The sequence below is a fragment of the Malania oleifera genome, chromosome 8, assembly GCF_029873635.1.
Source record: "Malania oleifera isolate guangnan ecotype guangnan chromosome 8, ASM2987363v1, whole genome shotgun sequence".
Classification (NCBI taxonomy): domain Eukaryota; kingdom Viridiplantae; phylum Streptophyta; class Magnoliopsida; order Santalales; family Ximeniaceae; genus Malania; species Malania oleifera.
Window position 1 is genome coordinate 78,941,767 of NC_080424.1, and position 22,843 is coordinate 78,964,609.

Consider the following 22,843-nt stretch of genomic DNA (forward strand, 5'->3'; position numbering starts at 1 on the left):
AAGTGACCAAACTCAGAATGAACTGAGTGTCCACGATCGATTGAACTCAAACCCCAACTTTTTCAAACAACATAGGACTCGATAAAAAAATCGAGACTCGGTAGGAACACCTGGACTCATTGAAAACATACTAGAACTCGATCGGGTTTCTCAAAAAGGATCCTCCAATTTTCAAGGCTCAAATTAAGCTTTTATTGTGGTGGGTCTTCTTGGGGAGGTCTGGTTAAAATTGGGGTTTCGATAGTTGCCCCTCTTTGTAGGCTTCGCTGCTTCAATGTAATAGTAGGAACTCTCCTGCATTATTTGTAGCAATAAGCCTGCAAAAATAAAAGATACCTATTTTAACTAGGCCAAGCCTCCAGATCAATCAAGTGTAGGGTCTTGAATCCTATGGCTACTTGAATACTCGGGTATTGGATCCCGAGTCTTTGAAAAATGGTTGCTCTACTAGGGAAGATCGATCAGGCGCAAGATCTCGAGATCTTTCTAAAGACGAGTATTCAGGTACAGGCTCCTGAATCCTAAAAAAAACGGTTACTCCATTAGGGATGACCAATTGGGTGTAAGATCCTGAGATCCTTTGGCAGATGAGTACTCAGGTTTACAATCCTGAGTCTTTGAAAAATAGTTGCTCCATTGGGGATGATCAATAGGGTGTAGGACCCCGAGATCCTATGGCTACTCGAGTACTTAGGTATAGGACTCTGAGTCTCTAAAAGATAGTCACTTTGATGGGGATGATCAATTGAGTGTAGGGTCCTGAGATCCTTTGGCTACTTGAGTACTTAGGTATAGGATCTCAAGTCTCTAAAAAATAGTTACTTCACTTGGGGTGATTAATAGGGTGTAGGGTCCCGAGATCCTTTGGATGTTTGACTACTCAAGTGTAAGATCTTAAGTCCACTAATTGCTTGAGTATAGGATCTCGAGAACTTCTCCGATGTAGGATTCTAAGAGTTTTCTGATTAATCGAGTGTAGGATCTCGAGGACTTCTTAGATGTAGGATTCTAAGAGTTTTCTGATTGATCGAGTGTTTGATCTCAAGGACTTCTCAGATGTAGGATTTCGAGAGTCTGATGATTGCTCGAGTGTAGGATATTGAGGACTTCTCAGATGTAGGATTCCGAGACTTTGATGATTGCTCGAGTGTAAGATCTCGAGGACTTATTAGATGTAGGATTCTAAGTGTCTGCTAGTTGCTCGAGTGTAGGATCTCGAGGACTTCTTAGATGTAGGATTTCGAGAGTCTGCTGATTGCTTGAGTGTAGGATCTTGAGGACATCTTAGATGTAGGATTCTAATTGTCTACTGATTGCTCGAGTGTAGGATCTCAAGGACTTCTCAGATGTAGGATTTCAAGAGTCTGTTGATTGATCGAGTGTAGGATCTCGAGGACTTCTCAGATTAGGATTTCAAGAGTCTGTTGATTGATCGAGTGTAGGATCTTGAGGACTTCTCAGATGTAGGATTCTGAGAGTCTACTGATTGCTCGAGTGTAGGATCTCGAGGACTTCTCAAATGTAGTTTTTTGAGTGTCTGTTGATCGCTCAAGTGTAGGATCTCAAGGACTTCTCACATGTAGGATTCTGTAAGTCTACTAATTGCTCGAGTATAGGATCTCGAGAACTTCTTAGATGTAGGATTTTGAGAGTCTACTCGAGTGTAGGATCTCGACGACTTCTTAGATGTAGGATTCTGAGAGTGTGCTGATTGTTCGAGTATAGGATCTCGAGAACTTCTCACATAAAGGATTCTGAGAGTCTACTGATTACTCAAGTGTAGGATCCCGAGGAGTTTTCTAATGTATGATTCCGAGAGTTTGTTGATTGCTTGAGTGTAGGATCTCGAGGACTTCTCAGTTGTAGGATTCTGAGAGTGCGCTAATTACTTGAGTGTAGGATCTTGTGGACTTCCTCCGATGTAGGATTCTGAGAGTCTGTTAATTGCTCAAGTGTATAATCCCAAGGAATTCTCCAATGTAAGATTCCAAGAATCAGCTGATTGCTTGAGTGTAGGATCTCGAGGACTTCTCAAATGTAGGATTCTGAGTGTCTGCTAATTGCTTAAGTGTAGGATCTTGAGGACTTCTCACATGTACAATTCTATGAGTCTTCTAATTGCTTAAGTGTAGGATCTCAAGGACTTCTTAAATGTAGGATTATGAGAGTCTGTTGATTGCTCGAATATAGGATCTCAAGGACTTCTCAGATGTAGTATTCTGAGAGTTTGCTGATTGCTTGAGTGTAGGATTTCGAGGACTTCTTAGATGTAGGATTCTAAGAGTATGCTGATTGCTCGACTATAAGATCTCGAGAACTTCTCACATGTAGGATTCTGAGAGTCTGCTGATTGCTCGACTGTAGGATCTCAAGGAGTTTTCAAATGTAGGATTCTGAGAATCTGTTGATTCCTCGAGTGTAGGATCTCTAGGACTTCTTAGATGTAGGATTCTGAAAGTGTGCTTATTGCTTGAGTGTAGGATCTTAAGGACTTCTCAGATGTAATATTTTGAGAGTATGTTGATTGCTTGAATGTAGGATCTTGAGGAATTCTCAAATGTAGGATTCTGAGAGTCTGTTGATTGCTTGAGTGTAGGATATCGAGGACTTCTTAGATGTAGGATTTTGAGAGTCTATTGGCTTCTCATGTGTTAAAACTAATGGTTTAATTTTCTCTTAGGTTCATTGCCCCAGTTTTGAAGGAGATGTATCAATTTGTTCCTAAAGTCAGCTACCCCAATTTCAAAGCATGTCAATCCGTGCCTGGGGTTTTCTACTTTAGTTTCAAAGGATGTCATTCTGTGGGTCAACTGCCCCTATTTCAAAGGATATCATTCTATGTCTGGGGTTAACTGCCCTAGTTTCCAAGGATGTCATTCTATGCCTAGGGTAAACTACCCCAGTTTCAAAGGATGTCGATTTGTGCTTAGGGTCAACTGCCCCAATTTTCAAAGGATGTCATTCCGTGCCTAGGGTCAACTGCCCCAATTTCCAAAGGTTGCTCAATCAAGTATGTCAAATGACTGTTCAAAAACTCATTCAACTTGACAAGTATGAATGGTGTTCTATTGTATGCATGTTGCTACTAACAATGCCTAAATGTTGAGATGAGTGTGCATGTTGCATGAGATAATGTGTATGCAGTTTGTATTTTCTTTTCCTAACTATTTATCATCAAAAGCCAAACAATTGGCATCCTTCAGCGATTGTTCCTTCAATGTCCGACATCGGTCAACGGTGTGGCTTAGAGAATTAGAATGATGTGCGCAGCAAGCATCCGGGTCATACAACTATGGTAGGGAATGTCGTACAACTACTCTGAAGATAACCGAGATGGGCTTTCTTTCAAGCAAATAAGGGAAATTTCCAAATAGGACATAAGAATTGGCCTAATCCTATTAGGACCCATTCCCTGCTTCTGAACATTTTTCTGAGCGAGCATAGGCCCGGAGGGAATGAGCTAGGGTCTTGTGCCTACATGCACTACCTAATTAATGCTGGGTTCGGTGGAAAAATTTCTCCTTGACCCCCTATTCTGGTTTCCTTAGTAATAATGCCCTTGAACCATCTATGCTTCCTCGTCTTTCTTCCTACTAGTCCACTTCTTACTCGGACCAGTCTCAGCATCACCATCCTTGACCAGGCTCGCCTTGATGTCAGCCTCAACTCTTCCTCCCGCGGCAGCAATGTCCATGAAATTGTAGGGATTTGCTCCTCGAAGATGCCCGTGGTAGTGGTCTTTTAATGTGCTCACAAACAAAGAGATGGCCCCCTGGTCATTCATTGGAGGGTCCACTTAAATAGCCACATCTCTCTGCCTATAAGCGTATTCTCTAAATGTTTCTGTGGGTTTCTTTTTCGTTTCTAACAGGGTCATTCGATCTAGTTCCATTTCCATAACATGACAATATTGAGCTACAAAAGCATTAGCCAGATCTCCCTATGTGCAAATCTGCACCCTATCTTGGTAGATGTACCATTTGATTGCCATACCGGTTAGACTACTTTAAAAAAAAACGCATCATTAACCTTTAGTCATCAGAGTAAGTTGCCATTGCCTAACAATACAGTCGCAGATGGGTCTGAGGACATTGGGTCCCGTCAAACTTTTCAAAGTTTGACACCTTGAACTTTAGGGGAAGCACTACCTTAGGCCCCAAACAGAGGTCTGCGGGGTTGACGAAGTTGGACGTATAAGTCCCTTCAATAGCTTTTAATCGTTCTTTGAGCTCAACATAGCGGTACTCGGCCGTAGATTTGCCTATGTCTACCCTCGTAGTTATTACCGAAGGTACTCCAACTCTTGGTATTGACGCAGCTGGGATAAATGTGGCCATATTCGGCAGTGGGCCCTCTAAGATAATTGGCGGTGGTTTGGATGCTTGCCCATGGACCAATGTGAAACCTGAAGCATGGATGGGATCCATGTCAACTTCATTATCCTACTCATGCATTGTCTTTTGCTTGTTTGGTGACAAACACAGTATCCTATTCATCTGGCTACTCAACTCCTGTCCTTGCTCCAAGCCCAAGACCCGACTTTCCAATTGCTCTGCCATTACCTTTGTCTTTCATCGGGTATTGTAAGGATGGGTAGAGGTGGACTCAACGTTAGAACTCTCGGCTTTAGTTTGGCCTCATTTTGGAATGTGATTACCGGCCCATTCGAGAGAAAATCTCATGCATGGATTATGCATGGATGCGTGTAATTCAGCCTAAATAATCATTTGGCCAGAGTTCCAAGAAAAACCTTGTTCATTGTTGTTCTCAGGAGTGATCCATTTTTCCCTTGGTATGGTAGTTTGGGAGATAAAATTTTGACTTTTTCACAAATGAATTGGGTTTTTCTCGGAATATTAGCCAAGTGATAGGCATGACTAAGTGGATGCGGAATGTACAACATAGAACACAACATTTCTAGGCATATGTATGACAAACATAGATTACCACCTACGGAGAAGGATGTGACTTCTGTCTCGACCCCAAGGTAGGTATATATATAGAGTTTTTCGCAAATCTATCTAGGCAAGGGGGTTCTGGACAACCATGTGTGGGTAGGCTCTAATCCCTATAAACAATAGGTTCCTGGATTGAAACTTCAATCCTCCCCCGCAAGGGTCCGGACAAAGTTCAAACTCAGTGGAATGGTTTGCACCCCCCCAAAGGATCATGTCCCATGAGGGCTAACGGTACTATGCTCCTTTCTATTCCTAAAAGGTGAAGCCCAGGTAAAAGGCTGGTGAAAGTGTGTGAATTCATAAGCTAAACTTAAACCCACTATCCTCTATTTATTCACATGCTATTTTAAACATATACAGAAACAAATTTGACCACAGATATTCACATGCTTAAACAAAAGTGGAAAATATTCACATTTAATCATAGATATTCACAGGCTTATTCACACAAATTTGGAAACAACTATTCATAATTCACACGCTTATTCAAAAATATGAAAGTAAATATTTACAATTGAACATGCTTATTCAAAGAATGTGGAAAATATTCACAATTAACATGCTTATTCAAATAATTATGGAAACAGAGTATTTACGATTAATCACACATTATTATTTAAACACTAATGGAAATAAAATATTCAAAATTAACTATAATTAGTCGAAGAGGTGGATACAACATGTATGACGTGACACAAAGTATATACAAAGGATTGGATCAAGTCATGTGGAGAATGATAAGGCTCTTATTCCAACCCTGGGTAGTTTCATCTATCATACTGGGCTCTTCAAAGCTCTATCCTAGGGGGTGATCTTGGATAAACATGTGTGGTTAGGCTCTAGACGTTATTGACCAAAGGTTCCTAGATTAAGACTCCATCCTCCCTCACTGAGGTCTGGACAAAGCTCGCACTAAGTGAAGTGGTTCACGGGGCCCCATAATCCCTGCCACATGGGGACAAACGCTATTACACTCCTATCTAATCCGAAAAAAGGAAAGCCCGGGTATAAAGCTATGAATGTGTGTGAATCTTAAGCCTAATCCCCCTACCCTTCATCCATCCATTCATTATTCACATGCTTTATTCAAACAAATCATGGAAACAAGTAGTCACATGCTTATTTATCAACCATGGCATCAAGATATTCCCAAGTAGTCACATGCTTAATCAAGGCATTCACAATAAATCGCATGCTTATTTAGTCAATAAAGTCATCACAATCAAAGCCAAGCATTTACGTATTCACTTATACTTACTGTGGTTACTCGCGAAGTACTTGCAAATAAATAAGTATATGAACAATATGTACAAAATAGGGAAGAAGTAGTCAAGAAGGCTTATTATTTTTGAATTTTGGGATAATCCTCAATTAATCATTGGCTTGACTCTCAAGCATCCCTAGTGGAGTGACCAAACTGTCACGACGTCCTGGACCTGCCATCATTGGTGGGTACGACTACGAATTGGGAAAAATGGGGTAAATTTTGAAAAAGTATTTTTGTGGAAAAATAAGGTGCGATGGAGTTGCGTGGTTAAAACACTTGATTATTACCTAATTAAGGATAGAATCGGCTTATGTTGCCAAAATCAAGATCGGAAGTACGGTTATGCGAGAGGAAGGTATTAGCATCCCCTACACGCTAGTTCTTATGAACGGTACCAGATTAATCGAAAATTATCCCTTAAACTAAACTTAATAAGCTTTTGAAATTACTCCTTTCTAAAAATAATGAAAATATTATATAAGTATTCATTTAGAACAGGAGCATATCACACTCCGAAGAGTTCATGCCTCCCTTTGAAAACATCGGGATTGGAAAATCGAGAAAATAGGGTACAAAGTACGCTCTCAGGTTTTTTGAAATTTGTAGGATTTGTCAAAGTATGAAAATAATATTTCGGGAGGTTTTCAGACTCCTTCGGGACGGCACAGACCTCAAAAATATTTTTATGGTTTTCCTAAGATTTTTTTGAATTTTTTTTTGTGATTTTTCAAGTGTAAAGGGAATTTTTTATCTTTTTGTGATTTTCCAACATTTTTCCTAAAGTAATTAAGTAACAAAAAGGGAATTAAGGCAAAATCCATGAAAATTGAAAAAAAGATGGAAAATAAAATGGAAGGCTAAACCGGTCTCATACCGGTTCATAGGACTCAAACCAGCTCGAGAATGAACCGGTTAAAGGGGGTTGACCAGTTTTAGGCCCGGTCAAGGCCATCAAGTTGACACATGTTGCCCTCTAACGAGCAAGGAGATGCAGGTGGTGCGACGATGGTGGAGATGAACCATAAAAAAAGTGAACGGTCCCCCTCTCCCTTATATAACCTTTTTTGCTTTGTTTTTATTTGCCCCAAGCATATACCCCCAGGCACTGTGGGATGACCTATTTAGGAAGTTGCACAAATTTTTTTTGAAAAAAAAAAACATGCATCCCTATAGTTTTTTTTATATATTATTTATTTTCTTTTTCTTTTTTCCTTTTTTTGTGTTTTTGTTGTAATAATAATAATAATAATAATAATAATAAGCTAATACTTATAGCCCCCTCTTTTTTTTAATTTTTATTTGTTGTATTTTATCGTCCAACCCTATCCTCCTGAAAAGAGAGACTCAGCCGAAAATTAAAACTTAATTTTCCGAAAATAGAAGGACTCGGACTCCATTTTTTAAAATGCCTGGAGCTGAGTGAAAACGTACTGGGATTCGGTAAAGACACCGGGACTCATTGAAAACAAACCGAGACTCGGTAAAAACACTGGAACTTGGTAGAAATACCGAGACTCATTGAAAACATTCCGGGACTCGGTTGGGCTTTTCAAAAAGGATCCTCCAATTTCTGGGGCTCAAATTCAGCTTTTATTGTGGCGGGTCTTCTTGGAGAGACCCGGTTAAAATTGGGATGCCGACACATGGTATAATCGTAACGGGTATAATAGGAAGTGATAGTAACTAATGTTATATGATAAAAAAAGGTGTAATAGCAGTGAATTTTTTTCAAGACACACAATCTTATGTCTATTGATATATTTGCATGTTTTAACTTTTTAACCTTTCTTAAAAAAAACGTTTAATTGTATTTTTTTTTTTTGTTTCTACTAAGAACAACAAATTTTACATTTCTTTTAAATTTTGATTGAGACAAAATTTACACATAATTGTTCATTAATCATAAGCGTGATAATTTAATTAATAAAATAAAATATATATTATATATCCAATTATTTTATTAAGCACATAAGACATAGAAATGATACAATAAATTAATCAATAGCATTTACTTGTTATAATACAACAATCAAATGAATTTGTACCGACAAGTAATATTGTAATGCAATAACCTTACTTTTATATGTATAAGATATACTTAAAAAATTCATTGTTATATAAATCAAATAAAAAATTGAAATACCCATGGGGGACACTGTCAAATTGACACTATATAAGTATAATACCCATGCGAGTCGGTGAGTTGCTTTCTTTGTAAATTTGCTCAACGTTTTCCATGCTTGAATTAGAAACAATAATGCAAAAAAGTCCACCTTAAGACTATACATTTTATTTCGAAGACCCAATTTTTAATTTGTTCATTTTCTTTTTTTTTTGGTTGATGATATAATGCAGGGTTGCTTATTTCCCAACACATGCTCCTCTCAAAATCCAAACTCATGACTCTATTGTGACAGTTTCAAGTTTTAATGATCATGGTTTGTTCATTTCCATTGAAATAACCTCCACAAGTTTCAATTTTCTACATATATTACACTAGTAGTTTTATTATGTAATTAATTAGGAGGTTAATCAAATTAGCAGTTTGTGATGATGGATATCTACAGCATTGTGAGCAGCTCAATGGAACCCCTTTGACTGCCTTGAGCTAGAACAGATGTCCCCAGGTCCAAATTATTTTCTTTCAGAGGTTGCAAGTAAAAGAATTTGCAGTTGCCCGCCAGCTGTTCATTGATTTACTGACAGAACTTTTACAAATTAAAAAGTTGAAACTACATGAAAGATGCAATACTTTGCTGAGGCCATTCTCAGTGTTGACTAATTATTTGCGTCGATTTGTTTGCATTGGTTTATAAAAAGGGTCAATTATTGCACCTGATTTGATTTCTAAATTCTAAGAGTGGAATGAATGTGCTGGGATAAATGCAACTCGATTAATTTACTATTCCATTTCTGCTTTTTATTGGGCCATTGTTCAAAATATTGTTTGATTGTGATGATTTTGTCTTAACCAGCTGCTGAAAAATTGGATCTGTCCTGTTATGGTCCTCTGTTTTTTAAGCATATGAAAAATAAGCAGAGGAGGGCGCTGCTATTGTTTCCAAGCTGGCAGTTGCTCTTCACTCTCAGTTTTCAGCAGGAAATATACAGGTTTGCTGTGTACGCGTGAACTTCTAGTTGTTTGTTGACGTAATGTTCCTCTTGTGATATAGCTAGAAGAACACATGCATTCAGATTTAGTAATTTAACAAAGTAGCCAAAAATTTTCTCTGCCCATGTATATGACTACAGTTTATTTTAAATGTTGCTCAGATTGAACAAGCTTGCTACTTCTTCACTTACGACTTTCAATTCTACTTATTACAACTCCTCTGTGGCACTACGTTCCGCTTACCTCATTCTTTAGAGTAGACCAGGAATAGAAGAATGAGTAGGTTTCGGTAACAATGAGAAGTTTCCGGTGACTAGGGGACGGGGATGGTGAGGTTCGAACCCCGCTCAAATGAAGGGTGGGATGAGTGTGTTTCAGCTGGGATGTCCCATGCCCTCAAGCTGGTTGGGGCATTTAGCTTTGATTTCTACAAAGTTTGATAGGCTGGGCTTGAAGCATAACTGATGTTTATCATAGAAAATATTATTGTCAGCTTGCCCAATCGATGGGCCCCCCTTCCTTGCTAAAAAAAGACGTTTTGCTTAGTCATTATGGAATTGTAGTTGTCTAGATGCATGTACCACTACTCAATTATTAAGACAACTCCTTCCCCCACTCCTCTCTCTCTCTCGCTCCTCTCCCTCTCTCTCTTCGAGGCATACACAGTTTTGCTGCAAAATGGATATGTTATACTGTTATCTTGCTGTCTTCTTCTTGTCCGGTCTCCTTATTTTCCGACTTCAACATCGTCGCCGTCGAATTTCACCACCCAGTCCATTTGCACTTCCAATAATAGGCCACCTTCACCTCATTAAGGATCCCCTGCACAAAGCTTTAGAGACCCTATCACTCCGATATGGTCCCATTTTATTTCTCCGCTTTGGTGTCCGGCCAGTCGTTGTCATATCATCTCCCTCTGCTGTTGAAGAGTGCTTTACCAGGAATGACATAATATTTGCGAACCGGCCTCCAACCCTGTTTGTGGATGTTCTATCTTACAACTATACTTCCTTTGTGCTTGCTCCGTACGGTCACCTTTGGCGATGCCTTCGTCGCCTGGCCGTGAATGAAATTTTCTCCACAAATGCCCTCCAGAAATTTTCTGCAATCCGTGAAGAAGAAGTCTACTGTAACCTTCTTCGCCGACTATATGAAGTCTCAAAGGGGGGAAACCAAAAGGTCGAGTTGAGGTTTTTTTTCTCCCTCCTGACATTTAGTGTTTCTATGAGGATGATTTCCGGAAAGCGCTGTGTTGAAGGAGAGGCAACAGGCATGGAGGTAGGGAGGCAACATATCCGAGAACTCAAGGAGATTTTCATTCCAAGCGCCTCAATGAATATCTGCGATTTCTTGCCTATATTGAGGTGGATTGGTTACAAAGGATTGGAGAAGAATATGGTGAAGTTGCATAGGAGAAGAGACGAGTTCCTACAGAGTTTGATAGATGAGGTTCGACAAAATAAAAATGTTAGTTCTTCTTTGCATGCCACTCGTGAAACAGAGAAGGGAAAGAACATGACCATGATTGAAACTCTCCTGTCCCTCCAAGAATTTGATCCCGACTCCTATTCAGACAGTGTCATCAAAAGCATAATATTGGTAAGACTTTAGTAGCACGCACATGAACCTCGACTTTGCAAAGACGGCCTGTGAAATATTTTCTGAACTGAGTTTACTAGATGTGAACATATTTTATAAATGCACATGTAATGATCAATTACAATTTACATAGCTAATTCACTTGGAAGCGTCTAAACAGTGTAGTAATCTTAAGGAAAAATTACTTCTTATGGTCTGTATGAATCAGCCTGCGGCATAGGGCCTTGGCCCTTGGCTTGACAAACATTTGATTTTCTTGGCCCTATCCTTTTACCGATGGAAGAGTTTCATTTGGTGAAGGCACTGTTCTACTTCCCTCAGGGAAGTCCAAACACTATTTCTGTGGCCTATTCTTCGTTTTGATTGTCTTTTTACTATCATTGTGCAGGCACTGATAAGTATATTTTTATTTTTTATGTAGTTCCCTTATATATATATATTTTCCTTTTGATGTAACTGGGTTTTAAACTTGTACAGGCTGTTGTCTGCACTTTGGATCCTTTTTTTGACTGGTGCAAGCTAGTATATAAGTCCACAGTTGGCTGAACATATTTCTTATTAGGTTCAGATCCATGTTATGCACAGAATATTATTAGTTTTCTATTTCAAGTTCAAGTTTGTTGTTACATGGTTTTCTTTGTATAGAAATTGTGAGAAGGAGAAACTAATTTCAAAATTCGACATTACAAAAATATATTTTTTTTTCTGTAAAATTAATGATGATAACAATTATATTTTGTCTCATTAGTGGCTATGAATAATTTCATCACAGGGGAGTCAAACACTTGATACATAAATCTACAACTGAAAGCATCTGAGGGGTGTATGGATAGGGTGGAATTGTTAATCTATTAAGCATTTTATACTACCATTATCTCGAGTATAAAGGACTATTGTTTGTTAAACTTTCTACACTACCATTATTTTTTTCTAATTAATTTTTTTCTAATTAATTTTTTTGCGCACTTGACATGGATGTTAAAATTTCATTCTAGTATTGACAAAACCATGTGCTTCAGATAATGTTTGTTGCAGGAACAGATACGGTAGGTGTCACTTTGGAATGGGCAATGTCACTTCTCCTCAACCACCCAGAGGTGTTGGAGAAGGTGAGAGCAGAGATTGATAGCCATGTTGAAGATGGGCGCTTAATTGATGACTCAGACATTTCCAAGCTTCCCTATCTCCAATGTGTCGTCAAGGAGACACTTAGGTTGTACCCTGCAGCCCCGCTGCTGCTACCTCATTTTTCGTCTAGTGACTGCACCCTCGAGGGATATAAAATACCCCGGAAGACCATATTGTTAGTGAATGCGTGGGCTCTGCATAGAGATCCCAAAGTATGGGATGAGCCAACCAAGTTCAAGCCAGTGAGATTTGAAGCCGTTGAGGGGAAGAAAGAAGGATTCAAATTCGTTGCTTTTGGTGTAGGGCGGAGGGCATGCCCAGGCACTGGCATGGGCATGCGGATGGTTTCACTGGCATTAGGTGCACTCATTCAGTGTTTTGAGTGGGAAAAGGTTGGACAGGAGGTGGACATGAACTGTGGCGCTGGACCATCATTGTCCAAGGCTGTGCCGTTGGAGGCTGTGTGTACTCCACGGAAGACTAAAAACTTGGTTGAACTCGTCCCTCAACTTTGAATTCAGAGTCTATGGCGTTTCTTTTGTGGTTGATGTTGTTAGTTGTTGTTTTTTCTTTCAAATAAACGGAGTCTTCATTTAGAAAAATCCTTAATCCACAGGCTAAGAAAAGATATGTCCTTGCATATTAGTAATGCAAAAGGATGTTATGAACTAAAAATCGTTTGGAGACCTTAAAGCACACTTTGGCATCCTCTCGTCCAAGTTCCAACAAATTAACAAAAAAGCAACATGATCATAAATTCATAATTTTTGTTGTAAATTGAGAATATCTTGAATAAAAATCATAACATCCCCAAGAGTTACTATGTGTTAGGAAATTAAATGGGTAGTAATAGTATTGTATAACTAAAATAAGAAATTAGAAAATAAGAATTGATGCCAAAATTTGCATGAAAAATCCTCAAACAAATTAAGGGAAAAATCACGGGCAAAGCTAAAAGGAATCTACTATAAAAATGGGATAATGCAACTTCTCTCTAATTACAAGAAGAGAACAATGATATCTCTTTATTGAATTAGGAGTATACAAATCTCTCTAATTACAATATGAGACACTACACAAAATTGGAGATGCTTCAAGGTTATATATTTTGAACAACAAACATGCCCTTTAAATAGGCATTTGGGCATACTCAAATAATGGAGGCATGAGAAGCGCTGTTTGTTATGTGAGACAGCTGCAGGGTTCATATGGATGTGCAGGAGATGGCATGGTGCGACTTCACATGGTGTGTGATTTATGGTGTCTTCCCAAGAAGGAGGAGGGGGTGAATTGGATATATAAAAATTCTAAGTCAATTATTCCCTTAATTTTAAAACCACAACTAGTATTTCACAAGCCTAGAGTATTTATAAACAATCTCAAGTCCCATAAATATTCAAGCACGCAAATATTTAAAGCATATATAATAATCACAACAAATTAAATTAAAACGTATGAGTGCCGAAAAATAAAAAGAGTAGGGAAAGAGAAAGTAAACACATATTTTTACGAGGTTTGGTTGTACCCGCCTACGTACTTGCCTTAAGCCAACCCGCTTGAGGATTTCACTAAACTGCTCCATTAATCGAGTAGAGCAAACTTTTACAACACTCCTTACAGGGTGGAACCCTCTTTTATGCACTCTTTACAGGATGGAGCCTCTCTTTACATAATCCCTACAGGATGGAGCCCTTCCCTTCAAACGATACCCCAAGTTTGGTTCGCTCCTTCTAGGCGGAGCTACCTCTCTAGACGATACTCGATGCCCAACATGGTTCACTACTCGAACCGCAGGGATACAAATGAAAATAAAATTTTCATACAATAGAATGCTTCTCAAAAGCTAATGTGTACAATTTGAAATTCAATAGACTCTCACAAGATATGATTAAGCTCAATAGAGTATGTGTATTTTTGCTTAAAAAATTTTTTGCAATCTTTGAATAAATGTGTACGATAAATGCTTCAAAGATTCCACCCTAATAAAAACTTTTCCAAAAATATTTTTCAAGTTGAATCTAGGAGAACCTAGGGTTTTGTTCTCAAAAAGAATTTTTGCAAATATAAATGTAGATATTCTTTTATGTAAAATGAATGCACAATAAAAGGATTCCTCAAAGATCTAATGTAACGACCCCGATTTCTGCTATATTTTTTCCCCATATACTACTAATACTCTGTGCCATTAAACATAGTCAAAGTCAACCCGAACCCATAGGTACCGGGGTTTTGCGTGTTTATACATACAAGTCATCGAAGCAGCAGAACCATGATACACTTAACATATATACAATACAAGAGTTTCACTGTTTTTATGTATACATATATATACCCCAAAAATCTGTCCCGCTCCCGACTCGACTACTTACCCTGTAACTGAAGTAATACCAACGAACTCCTCTATCACGGAGCTCGTTCCACTCGTTTGTCAAGGTTTCTTGAAATATTTGTAATGTTAGGGTGAGACACCTCTCACTAAGGGAAATAGACTAATATCAGTGTGTGACAACGTGAGTATTATCATATTATAAACATATACTGCAAATAATATAACTGTAACATATCTTAAGCTGTAATAGATAACACATGAAAATCTGTACTTTTAAACATAATCTTACTATATTATAAGGAATTTTCGTATCATTTAAATCATCTATTAAATCTATATATTACTGAAATCTTACCCTCGATGTATAACTGCATATCATGAATGAATCCCGCATGACTCGGGTTGTGCAGTCCATAGGCTAGACTTAACGCTGGCTGGCCTACCAAGTTAAGTCAAACATGACATATCTACGCATGATTGCCCACCCATCGTGGCCTACCCATCCTACTCTCTGTCAAACTTCTAACGGGTCAGTACACAATGGGTACCCTTGTAACGACCTGCTTATAAACATAAAATTCTCCTCTACTATTTTAAATTAAAACAATTTCCTACACAGCAGAAAGTAAATAACATGAAACACAACCTTATACATATACAATACTAGAGTGTCTAAAAATTCCACAAATATTACATATTATACTGGACTCTCAAGAACTGCTCTTACCAATACCAGGGTTTACAAAATTGAACCCCAAAACACTCACTCTCAAAAAAGGCGAACTAACGGCTTCTCTATCTGTGAGCCTACTCCGCTTGCCCAACTGGCTCACCTGAAAAAAAAAAAATAATTCAACACTGGAATGAGCCAAAGTTCAGTAAAACGAAACATGCTATCACTAGTGTGTGGCTACTGAGATGTAGATTTGTAAAAATTAATCCGAGTTAAGAGTAGTACAAATAACTAAAAATGAAAATGCTGATACTACATAACATATTATAAAACCTTTAACTACATAATTTAACATATCAAACTGTATGAAATTTCTTTTCATAATAATACTACTATTCAGGAAAATATGATAATACTATAATATCTAAGAATATTTCCCTAGATGGCTGTACGTCATTATTTAACCCCTCATGGCAGGGTTGTGTGACCCGAAGGCTGGATCTACCCTGATTGGCCGACTAGGGTAAACCACTCTACTCCTCGGTCAGATCGGCCCTCTTCAACCCAAATCTAATGGGGAGTCTGTCCACAACTAGACACGATTGACCTCATACCAATTACTATCTGAGTTGAGTGGTTGCACTCTAAACTGAATATTTGTATATCTGTAGCTATGGTACTATGCTCTACTGTCTGATCCATCAGGGTTTGATACTATATAATACATTTCTATATACAACTAACTGTTCTACCATGATTCTGTAATAAATGTATCTTTTTGAGATAAATGCTATAAAACTGTAAAATCATGGTATTCTGAAAACTACTGTAAACGAATTTCACTATCTGTATATACTATAAAACATATTCTTGAAAATACTGTATAAACATGTTTTTATACTGTATTCATACTCTCATGCTACACAATAATTTAAAATATTTCAACCTCAATAATAAATTGCATAAATTCTGTTCTGAATAATATTCTTGTAAAAACATAAACTTCATACTGAAATTATACTACGTTTTCCTAGCATAGCATGTTTCCCTTACCAAACTGTCAAAAAGTCCCTATCGTATACTAGTCCTGTACCCGCAGGGCATCCTATTCCACACCCTGAAAACCACATTTTTCAGAACCAAATATCAATATTTCCTGACCTACATCATTTCCTACAACTGTCAAAAGGTCAAAAACTGAATAAAAGACCTTACCCTGGTTTTGGGGAGAAATTCAACTCAATCCTGCCAACGATTTGCCCCAGCAAACTTGAAGAGAACTCCGCCAGGATAGTCGTGGTGGTCTTACATCGTCGATCCGACGATTGATGGGCCGAAATCGAAGAAAATTGGAAGGAGAACCGTAGGACAGAGAAAGAGGAAGAATTTTGTGAAATTTCTGCGATTAAACTAAGGTTAGGGCTATTTATATTGCGAGATTCGTCGACGAGCCACGTCACCTCGTCGACTAACCTACCCCCTCGTCTACAAATTTTAGACATCCCAATAATCCTCTCTCGGTATCTTCTCGTCAACGAGAGCGAGCTTCGTCGACGAGGTCCTGCTATACCCTTGTCAACGAGGAAAAATTTCTGATTATTACCTCCAAAGTGCAATGTCGTTGACGAACGCTTTGCATTCATTGATGAAGTCTGCTGCCTCCTTGTGTTCCTGTTTCCATTCCCCCCCCCCTCTTTATTATTTATATAACATTATTCTTCGGGTCTTTACAATCCTACTCTCTGCCAACACTTCTAGCTAATCGGCCTCCGACTCACACTTCCTTAATAGTGTGGTTACACTGTTGGCTATACACCAATTTAGTCCGCCCATCCTACTCCCTATCAAACCTCTAACGAGTCGACACACAGTGGGTATGCTCTCTCCGATCTAACTAGCTAGCTACGGTACTGTGCTCTTAATATACGTAACCATCTAGGTTCTGTTACTATATAATACATTTCACATAATATATTTCTATTCATAAATAGCATTTTCATATTTCTAAAATAAAATCTGGCTTTCAATGATCCCGGCATCTGTGCTATCATATCATAGCATCTGTGCCCGCTATCATTAATTGGCATCTGCACCGGCAATCATTTTATATTCTACTATAAATATATCCTAGCTTCTGTATTGTTTACGTTCTTTCTAAAAATTACTATTAAATCATACTTATTCTAGGAATTATAACATATTCTGTCATACTGTTATTCCATTAAACTTATACTCATGCCACACAAGTAAGTTCTACTCTGTATTATACTATAACATGCTATAAAATTTGTTCAATACTAGTATTCTTGGGTTCACATATTCCAAATGATTGCTTAAACCCTAAAATAACTTACTTACCCTGATTTTGGGATGGTGCTTAAGAACCCTAAATCAGCAATCCGCTCTTGCTAAGTTGTAAAGAATTCCTCAGAATCATTGTGGTAACTTTCGATCGTCAAAACAGGGAAAAACAAAGTTGGATATGAAGAGAGAAGGAGGGAGAGTCTAAGTAGAGAGAGAAAGGGAAGAGAGAAAGGAAATCTTCACTGATAATATGATTCTTAACATATATATATATATATATATATATAGACTGCTGCCACATGGTTTTATCGATGAGACACGTGTACTCGTCGACGAATCGAGATGTGTGTTCATTGACGAAGATGAAGATTTCGTCAAAGAACCCTTAATGGCCTGAATTTCTTGCTCTTGGTATCTTCTTGTCGACGAGACACGTGTATTTCGTCGATGAGATCTAAAAGGATGTTCATCGATGAGAGCCCTAGGTTCGTCGACGAATTCCCGTTGACGCTCCTTAATATAACTCCTTTTTCCTTCTTTTATTTTCCTTATTTATTTTAATTATTATATTTTCCGGCCCTCTACATTCTCTCATCCTTTTTAAAATTTCATCATCGAAATTTGCTATTCATCTCTTGCACCATTCCTTAAGGAAAAATTTGCTACTTATTTTATTAATTACCCTGACTTATGGAAGAGGAATACCATGGTTACATTTACAATTCTGGGAGATTACAATAATCGAACAAAAATCTCCCAAAACCACTGAAACAAAAACCATTACATACAACTGATTAACCTGCATAAAACAAAATCTATTTACATGATTTCCTTACCTGCATTATTATCCTTTTCTGGCTAATTCTGGACCTATAAAAATAAATGTCGGTATTTCTTGCACATCTCCTCCTCCAGCTTCCATGACGCTTCCTCCATTACATGATTCCTCCACAATACTTTCACTAGTCAAATTTTCTTGGTGCGCAACTCCTGTTCCTTCCTATCCAGAATCCGCACTAGTATTTCTTCATATGCTAAAATATCTATAAGCTCCAACTCTTCATAGTTGATCCCGTGGAAGGGATCTAAGATGTATTTCCTCAACATAGATGCATGGAATACGTCATGAATCCTGGATAGTGTTGGTGGTAAAGCTAATCTGTAGGCAACTGGACCCACTCTCTCAAGTATTTTAAATGGGCCAATGTACCTAGGTCATAGCTTACCCTTCCTCTTAAACCTCATAACTCCTTTCAGCGGTGCTACTTTCAAGAACACATGGTCTCCTACATCAAATTCCAATTTTCAGTGACGAGTATCCGCATAGCTTTTCTGCCAACTCTGGGCTGCACTAATTCTGTCTTTGATAAGTTGGAATTTATCATATGCCCTCTGTACTAACTCTAGCCTCAAAACTTGCCTTTCACCCACTTAATCATAGTATAGCAAAAACCGACATCTCCTACCATACAATGCCTCGTAAGGCGCTATTCCAATGTTGGCCTAGTAACTGTTATTATGCACAATATCAACTAGCGGCATAAATTGGGTCCAACTACCCCCGAAGTCCAGCACTCATGCTCAAAGCATATCTTATAGTGTCTGGATCATCCTTTTTATTTGTCCATCCATTTGAGGAAGAAATGTTGTGCTGAATTTTAGTTGAGACCCCAAAGTCTCCTACAAACTTCTCCAAAATCGTGATGTGATTCGTGGGTCTCCATCTGAGACTATAGGTACCGGCACACCATGGGGTCGAACTATCTCCTGAATATATAATTTCGCCAACCTACTCATGGAGTAGTTGAGTTTAATAGGGAGAAAATGAGCAGTCTTTGTCAGTCGGTCTACAATCACTTATATGACGTTTTGCCCGTGTAACGTTGTTGGTAACCCTGTAACAAAATTCATTGAGATATGATCTCACTTCCACCCAAGAATGTGGAGCGGCTGCAACTATCCCGCCGATCTCTAATGCTCAGCCTTTACTTGTTGGCACGTCAAACACTACTCCACAAACTCGACTTTCTCCCTCTTCATACCGCTCAACCAAAATGACTCTCGAAGGTCCCAATACATCTTAATGCTCCCAGGATGTATTATGTAAAGGGATTTGTATGCCTCCTTTAGGATAGTCCTCTTAATTTCAGCATCAGTACGTACGCACAGTCTAATACAGAACCTCAGAGCTCTATCATCTGAAATATTAAACTCCTCCCCTTGTCCATCTTGCACTTTACCCATAAACTCTTCTAATTCTGCATCATTCCTCTCAACAACTTTAATCCTCTCTTGCAGGGTAGGCTATAGTATCAAGTTAGCAATAAATGTCTGGTGCTCACCCTACCAACTCCACACAAAGCCTTTCCCAATCCATTTGAATCGGATGCTGAATCATCCCTGCTGATAGTGCTACTTCCACTGATTTCCAGTTCAAAGCATCAGCCACCACGTTTGCTTTCCTTCGGTGGTAACTGATGGTGCAATCGTATTCCTTAATAAGCTCCAACCATCTCCTCTGCCTCATATTTAATTCTTTTTGTGTGAAGAAATACTTCAAACTTTTATGGTTAATAAAAATTTCACACCTACCCCCATAGAGATAGTGTCTCTGAATTTTCAGAGCGTAGACCACGACAGCAAATTCTAGATCATGGGTAGGGTAATTCTTTTCATACTTCTTAAGTTGTCGAGAAGCGTATGCAATAACTTTCCCATGCTGCATCTGTAGAGACCTGAAGAATTATAGTAATTAAATAATAAAAAAAAAGAGAAGGAAAATTTCAAAAGGGAATCAGCAGGGTCTCGTTGACAAACGTAGAGCGCTCGTCAACGAGAAGCCTTCTTGGGATCGTCAACGTGGACTCGTGTCTTGTTGATGAGAAGTTATCGAGATGGCCGATTTCAAGGCTTGAAACTCGTCGAAGAGAGTTAGGTAATCATCGATGAACCCCCTTCTTGAACTCATCGATGAGATGACGTGACTCGTCGACAAGGCCATGTGGACAAGCATTCTACATAAGGCCGATTGTAATGACCCAGCCCTTTATACGGACCCAAGCGTCACTCATTCATGCATAATACCTATACCTGTTCAAGATATGGAAACAACCCGCCCTAAATAGGGACATACGAGTGTAAATCATACATAATTACGATGTAAATGTTATGGAAAAACATAAACATCCATTGGGATTTCTATTAGACTTATACCAGAGTTTACTAATACATCCATAATTTACTTAATTTCTAACTTAGAATACTTCCCATTATTACAACCCTCCAAAAAGGAACTTCATATAAGTTTTTCTACAAGATTCAGATGCTTACGTAAGCTGTTCAAAAACAATCTCCCAGTCCTTTTTGCTATTAGGACTGACGCATTGATAGATCTGAAAACAAAGGTTGTATGATTGGGTGAGACCCCTCTCAGTAAGGAAAAAGGAGTTACAACAGTGTGTGACTACAATACATGCATATCTTAATTCAACATCTGAAATATAAATCAAGTATTTCTAATACAGTTGTGCATTAGGTATATCAATATTCATATTACAAAATTCCCATATATGTTTTTGACCATTTAATGATTTATGAGATGATAAATAGAAAAATATCCCTATAACCAGTTTTACCGCGTGGCTCAGGTTGTGCACTGATACTCATCCAATGCCCTGTTCGTGCAGACACTGCCGAGTACCTACATACGATTCGACTGCCTCCATTGGCCCAATATCAGCCAATGGTTTCACCCTACTAGCCGACCATCTTGGTACCCATATCGTTTAATACGTGTGGTTACACGTGTACATCTAGCTACGATATTGTGTCGTATTATATAACAGTGGTTTCATTTCACCCTACAAAGAAAGTATTTTTCAACCCTCCCGAGACTCTCAAGCCATGGTTCCGTGTATCATAAATTTAATTTATACAAATATGATAACCTGCACAATTCCAGTATTTTTCACAAATTCAAATAATAGCATTGGGTTTAAACTGGTGTCTTTCCACTCAGTTTACCCCTTTTTGTTTACTGATGCGGCTCGATGTATCACGAGCCTCCATTTATCACATTCTCAGTATAAAAAATTTGGAACTTTGTTCCCATATTCTATGTCAATAGTATAGAAAATTCCGTTCATTCCCATTTCAACATATATCACACAAGGTTGCTTCAAAAACCCGCTAAATAATAGAAATTCAATATACATAGTTTAACTGAATAAATAAAGGATTCGAGCCTTTCTTACTATAGTATAAACACAAATAAACAATATTTGTAAAATTCCGAGATCACACGTCGAAATCCTCGTTTTTACCAAAAATCGTAAAATCTTCAAACCGGCATTTCTACTCGGTAGAATTTCAAAAATAAGCAGTTAAATCATACATAATAACATAAACTAGCTTTTTAGCAGTTTAGTTTTCCAAATATGCTGTTGTAATCAAATTCCCCTTACCTTATACTTGAAATGAAAGTTCGTATGAAAATGGTCCAAATCGACAACCCGAGATTCCGAAAACCTAAAACCACAGAACATAATCTTACTATGTTTTCTACTGCTATCCAAATATCCAATCAAAATTAGGATCATATTCCTACCTCGATTCTTGGGAAAACCCGAAACTCTTCGAAACGACGATCCGATCCACTAAAAGTGTAGAGTTTCCTCTTCTGATCCACGTAGTACCCTCCGTTTTTGGAAATGGATGACGAATGGCAAAGGATATTAGAGAGAGAGAGAGAGAGAGAGAGAGAGAGGGAGAGAGAGAGAGAGAGAGAGAGAGAGAGAGAGAGAATAAGAGAATATATAGAATAAAACCTAACTTAGCCCTTAAGTAATCTAAATAAATATCTCCTCCAAGATATTTATATATAAATATCTCAAAATATCTCTTTTCAAAATATCTTCTCCAAAATATCTTATTTATTTATTTATTATTTATTATTTATTATTTTTATTATTATTATTATTTATTTTATATATATTTTTTAATTTTATTTATTTATTTATTTATTTTTCTTGGGGTCGAGTTACTACACCAACGCTCTCTCTCTCTCTCTCTCTCTCTCTCTCTCTTCCTAAAATTCATTTTCCTCTTCTCTCTATGATTTCGACTTCATTTTCTGCCGATTCGATAATCGGAAGCCACCATGCTACTCTTGGGAAGATTTTCTTCAAGTCTGCTGAAGTAGATTGTTGGTTAGGCCAACTTGGGTACCATCCCAAAATTAGGGTAAGAAGGTTATTTGGGTATTTTTAGTCTTACTAGGTTTATTTAAGCTTATATTTGGTATTGTATGAGAATATACTAGTGTTTTGTGAAGTAAAATTATGGTGTTATAGTTTTCTTGACCTTTGGTAAAGTTATAGATAATCTTTTATTTATTCTCAGCTATCTTTTTGAGTTCATTTATTTCTAGATCATTTTTATTCAAATTATCTTTCTGAGTTTTATCTAACTCTTG

General features: G+C 37.9%; 1 protein-coding gene across 1 annotated transcript; it reads left to right on the forward strand.

Moving 5' to 3' along the window:
* The first annotated feature begins 9,920 nt into the window (after positions 1 to 9,920).
* Positions 9,921 to 12,666, forward strand: LOC131162462 (cytochrome P450 81C13-like). Its single transcript, XM_058118961.1, has 2 exons — positions 9,921 to 10,936; positions 11,956 to 12,666. Exons 1-2 carry the CDS (start codon positions 10,016 to 10,018, stop codon positions 12,577 to 12,579), a joined length of 1,545 nt encoding a protein of 514 aa, XP_057974944.1. The 5' UTR covers positions 9,921 to 10,015; the 3' UTR covers positions 12,580 to 12,666.
* The last annotated feature ends 10,177 nt before the right edge of the window (positions 12,667 to 22,843 follow it).

Excerpts from the sequence above, each read along its gene's own strand:
- LOC131162462 (XM_058118961.1), top strand. The coding sequence starts at position 10,016 with ATGGATATGTTATACTGTTATCTTGCTGTCTTCTTCTTGTCCGGTCTC. Across the intron at positions 10,937-11,955 it reads TCATCAAAAGCATAATATTG|ATAATGTTTGTTGCAGGAAC; the intron begins GTAAGACTTTAG and ends CATGTGCTTCAG.